We start from the raw sequence: 1,103 nt of genomic DNA on the forward strand, positions 1-1,103 counted from the left end.
AGTGTGGCCGTGTTTTGCTGCTCTGCTCCTCTGTCCCTGCTGCAGATACTGGTGGCTGCTTCGTTGCGTGAACGCTGTAAAGGCTGCAGCAGCAGCTGCTGCTTCGTGCTGCTGCTGCTGCTGCTGCTGCAGCTGCTGCTGGCGGTAGAAACGCGGGGGCGGTGCTGCAGGGTCTGCGATGCCATCGACTTCCTTCAGCAGGTCAACGAACTCCTCGACGGGGTGTACAGCCACCTCATGTCTGTGTTGCTGCTGCTGCTGCTGCTGCTGCTGCCTCGAAGATTGCCACCGCCGCCTCTCCTGTTGCTGCTGCTGCTGCTGCTGTTGCTGCTGCTGCAGCAGCCTGCGCACGTAGCGGCTCGGTGTAGAGCTCGTTGTCCACGAAGAGTCGCTATCCAGCGCTTGCTGCTGCTGCTGCTGCTGTTGCTGCTGCTGTTGCTGCAGCATAACTTTGCGCCGCCGCCTTGCACGATCTGCTGAACCTCTCCTCAAATATATCCGGTCGCTGCTGCTGCTGCTGCTGCTGCTGCTGCTGCTCTTTCTGCTGTTGCTGCTATGATGTCTAGGCTTCTGGGCTCTCGTGCGACTCGAATGCCGCTGCACTGCAGCAGCAGCAGCAGCATCACCAGCAGCATGCAGCAGAGAACGCTGCAGCCTTTGGCGCCGCTTGCAGCAGCGGCAGGAGCATCGGTCTCCATCAGCAGCAGCAGCAGCAACTGCTGCTGCTGCTGCTGCTGCTGACAGGGAACGCCTCCTCCGCGTGGGGAGAGCATTTTGCTGCACCCATGAAACGCTGCGACGACCCCGAAGCCTCGCGAAGCTGCTGTTGCTGCTGCTGCTGCTGCTGCGGTTGCCGCTGCTGCTGCTGCTGCTGCTGCTGCTGTCATCTGCTCGGTGAGAGCCAACAGCTAGCGCCTCACTTTTGCTTCCCGCAGCTGCTGCAGTTGTTGCAGCTGCTGCAGCTGCTGCAGCTGCTGCAGCTGAAGAGTCAAGGTTCGCAACCTGCTGCTGCTGCTGCTGCTGCTGCTGTGTTTCCTCTTCCTGCAGCAGATCTTCCGGGTTTACCTGCGTCTGCGCATCAAGCGTGTCAACAGCAGCAGCAG

General features: G+C 61.0%; 1 protein-coding gene across 1 annotated transcript in view; it reads right to left on the reverse strand.

The window, feature by feature from the left end:
• Positions 1-1,103, reverse strand: part of EMH_0056780 (uncharacterized protein) — a gene marked incomplete at both ends in the record, with an annotated part of 6,981 nt that overhangs the window by 2,301 nt on the left and 3,577 nt on the right. Inside the window, 1 exon segment of the mRNA XM_013497394.1 lies at positions 1-980. Within this exon segment, the coding sequence (XP_013352848.1) occupies positions 1-980 (980 nt within the window).

The sequence above is a fragment of the Eimeria mitis genome, genomic scaffold (assembly GCF_000499745.2).
Source record: "Eimeria mitis Houghton genomic scaffold, Emh_scaff2646, whole genome shotgun sequence".
NCBI lineage: Eukaryota > Apicomplexa > Conoidasida > Eucoccidiorida > Eimeriidae > Eimeria > Eimeria mitis.